Source organism: Lathyrus oleraceus, chromosome 6 (genome assembly GCF_024323335.1).
Source record: "Lathyrus oleraceus cultivar Zhongwan6 chromosome 6, CAAS_Psat_ZW6_1.0, whole genome shotgun sequence".
Lineage (NCBI taxonomy): Eukaryota > Viridiplantae > Streptophyta > Magnoliopsida > Fabales > Fabaceae > Lathyrus > Lathyrus oleraceus.
The window spans coordinates 46,158,974-46,162,992 of NC_066584.1; the positions used below are offsets into that span (position 1 = coordinate 46,158,974).

Sequence of the window (4,019 nt, forward strand, 5' to 3'; positions counted from 1 at the left end):
CCACATCCGACCCATGGACATTGAATTTTGCTTTGACCGCAGAATCATAGGAAACCTTGGGCCGGATACTTTTGATTACCTAATTAACAACGAAGTTGTTCGACTATTTACCCTACCTAACCATGAGAGAACAAGTGTTCATAACCGAAATAACGTGAATTTGGTGACCCTTTTGAGTGGAAAAAATATACACCGGCAAGTAAAACTTAGAGAAAGTAATGAAAACATAGCAAATACAAAATACATACCTCTGAATCATGTATAACCGCTTCGACATGTTGTTGTCCATTGCGTTCCTTCACTGTCCATAGATCGATAACGCGTATAACAATTTTCTAAACCTTTTTGTCAGGGCTCAAGTCACTGATAAGTATAGGTGGCATCGACATGATTATGGGCTAACCTAATATCATACTAAGGAAAATGTCATAACACTGAATAATCAAATTCTCAACAACATGGTTAAATAGGACAACAAATCTTGAGATTTATGCTTAACTGACGAAAACATGGGTTAGACATGCCTCATACAACAACAACAAAATACTTCATATAATAACATAAAAATAATTGTCATCCGTTAAAAATTGACAAAATCTTGAAATAACATAGAATGATACAAACAAACACACAAAATCGTAACACACTATGAAATAAAGATAGCAGGAAAAAAGCAAACTTTTGAAAAGTGTACTAACATCTCTAAGCATCTCACCACATGGCAAATCGGGTTCATCTCATTGGGAGTAAAAGTTAATATTAGTCAATTACCATTGAGGGTTTTTCTAAGTGTAATTTAAATTTGTAATGAAGGGCAAATTTGGAACTGCTTAGGAATGTTTTAGTCTTAGTTACATAATTGGTTTGTTTATTCAAACTATTTATTTCTACTTATTTATTTATTTAAAAAAAAGTTTTTCTTATCTATTTAAATAGTAATAATAATAATTAATTTATATTATACCTCATTAAACACAAATAATTTATTTATTACTTTATGAAAACCGTCTCAAAAATCACCTTCTTAATATCTCAACCCTACTAATCACATAGCAAAGATAATCTTCATATATATATATATATATATATATATATATATATATATATATATATATATATATGAATTTTTAAACCCCTAATCACCATGTGATCACATTTGAGCCACATTGGATTACGATACTACCTCACCTTTCAGGTCTCAACCTCTCAATGCACACCTCTCACTCGTCTAAGGTTTTGCATGAGAAATCCAAATTTAGAACATAATTGCAATAGATATAAGATTACATGCATGATACAAACCTCTTTACCGACAGGGACAACAACAATTTCATATACATTTGTACATAAATAAATTTGCCTACTTTGATTTCCTGATCAAATTTAATCAGTACTAATCGTCATAATCATCTATAAATTCAAGGTTTTGATGACCATATGATAATTTGATATGTTCTTTTATGCTTCATTATGAGATTCATGGCACAAATTAAGTTTCCTTGTCACATGTCACTTGCGTCTCTGGTTATAGTTATTTTGTTTACAACTACTTCTCCAATATTTGCTACAAAGGATTGCTATTTTCCCGCCATCTTCAACTTTGGTGCTTCAAACTCGGATACGGGTGGGCTGGCGTCCGCCTTTGAAGCGCCGGGGTTCCCATATGGAGAGACTTATTTTAATAGATCAACAGGAAGATACTCTGATGGGCGAATCATTCTTGATTTCATAGGTAATAATGCATTATACTTTGATATAAATATATACAACAAGAGATTCTAGACTATAACTAAGGTAGGAGTCGTCCTATAATAATCAACTACAATTATTTATATATTCTAACACCCTCGCATTCGAAGCGGGAGTTAGATTGTAACAAGATTTGATAGAAAAATAGTTTCATGATTGGATTAAATGTTTTATGAACGATTTACTTATAAATTTAATGTTATTTTGTTATTTCAGCACAGAATTTCGGACTTCCATATCTCAGTCCATATCTTAATTCTTTGGGGTCCAACTTCTCACATGGTGCAAACTTTGCAACAGTAGCATCAACAATCAGAATGCCTACTAGTATTCTACCTCAAGGAAAATTCAGTCCATTTTTCTTGACAGTTCAATCTATTCAGTTCAAAGATTTTATACCCAAAACAAAACTCATTAGAGATCAAGGTAAATAATGAATTTCTTTCATTGATTTTTTTTTCTACTGACGCTTTTCAATGGAAAATTTTCTTTCTAGGAGGTGTATTTTCAACATTGGTTCCTAAAGAAGATTATTTTTCAAAAGCCTTGTACACATTTGATATCGGTCAAAATGATCTTACTGCTGGTTTTTTTGGTAATACAAGTATACCACAAGTCAATGCTACTATACCTGATATAGTAGGCAAATTCATAGAGAATATCAAAGTAGGTGAACACTCTTCTTTCTAAAAAAAATCATATTTGATTTTTTGGTTTCGTATTTTGTTCTGAATAAAAGAAACTTGTTTGTGTTGTAGAACATATACAACTTAGGAGCTAGGTCATTTTGGATACACAACACAGGACCAATCGGATGTCTTCCTTTAATTTTAGCTTCCTTTCCATCCTCTATAAAGGATGGATATGGATGCGCATTGAAATACAATGAAGTATGTCAATATTTCAATTTAAAGTTGAAGGAAGCTTTAACTCAACTTCGCAATGATCTTCCTCTTGCTGCAATCACATACGTAGATGTTTACTCTCCTAAGTACTCTCTTTTTCAAAATCCAAAAAAATACGGTGAGTCAAATCATGATCAACTTTTTCCATGCAATCGCATATGTAGATGTTTACGTATTATTAATTAGAAGACTTCATTAATATGTAGGATTTGAGCTTCCACTTATGGCATGTTGCGGTAATGGAGGAAAGTACAACTTTAATAGTCGTGGTAGATGTGGAGAAGTCATAACTGGTACAAAAAAAGTTCCAGGTTCATGTTTAAACCCATCTAGTAGAATCATATGGGACGGTGTCCATTACACAGAGGCAGCTAACAAAATTGTCTTTGATCAAATCTCTACCGGAGCTTTTACAGATCCTCCCATTCCCCTTAATATGACATGTCACAAAAATTCCACGTGAAGTTTGCGAGGTTTTTTGTATATAAAAATAAGATGAACCATATCATCAATTTAAAGATGATTTAATCATGTTAAAAGTTGAATACAAGTCTTTAGGTTTGTTGCCTATAAGAAATTCCACTTTTAATGAATGATATGGGTAAAGCAATATAGGATTTGAGTTAGGTTATATCGAGTTCTTAGTTTTATATATTTACTGGTCTAAGTTCTTTATAACCATATTTGTTCAAATTTTGTCATCCATGACTAAGAATTTTGGAACCCTAAATACCAATATTCTTCATGATCTTTGTTTAAACTAACACGAAGAATAATATGGAGCAAATAACAATAGCAACTAACTACTAGTAAACAATTTCAAGAAATAATAATAACCCTTTGTGTAGTAGAACAAACAATAAACCTAAGCACAAGATAAATAAAAAAAAAGGAACAAACACAATGGTATTTATTTGGCTATATCTATCTAGAATGATCATTATAGGGAGAAAAACAAATCTCTATGAAGCAGTATAAAAAAAGTTGTTATAGTCGGATCCGGACATTATATATTTGTGTGACTATAAAAGAAATTATAAATTAAATTTTTGGATTCAAATCTATTAAGAATTTTTTTATGCTTTTTTATTTTTAAATATAAAAAGACAAAATAAATTAAAATTAAAATGCCAATATGAAAAAAAGTAAAAAATAAAAGTAAAATAACTAACACGATCTTAGATGTCATTAAAAAAAGACTATCAGAGTCAAAGATTATGGTGACCGAGTTTCTTTAGGGATTAAAGATTTTTGACGTATCTTGAATTTGAATCGCGTGTATTTTTCCGAATGATAATTTTTCTATGCTGCAAATATTCTAGACGAATTGTAACTCTCTTTAAATTGATGATCGGTGACTATTAT

At 31.0% G+C, this 4,019-nt stretch overlaps 1 protein-coding gene across 1 annotated transcript; it reads left to right on the forward strand.

Moving 5' to 3' along the window:
* Nucleotides 1–1,473: 1,473 nt before the first annotated feature.
* LOC127093586 (esterase) lies at nt 1,474–3,117 on the forward strand. Its single transcript, XM_051032533.1, has 5 exons — nt 1,474–1,732; nt 1,966–2,175; nt 2,246–2,415; nt 2,508–2,772; nt 2,861–3,117. The coding sequence occupies exons 1-5, from the start codon at nt 1,480–1,482 to the stop codon at nt 3,115–3,117; spliced, it is 1,155 nt and encodes a 384-aa protein (XP_050888490.1). The 5' UTR covers nt 1,474–1,479.
* Nucleotides 3,118–4,019: the final 902 nt, after the last annotated feature.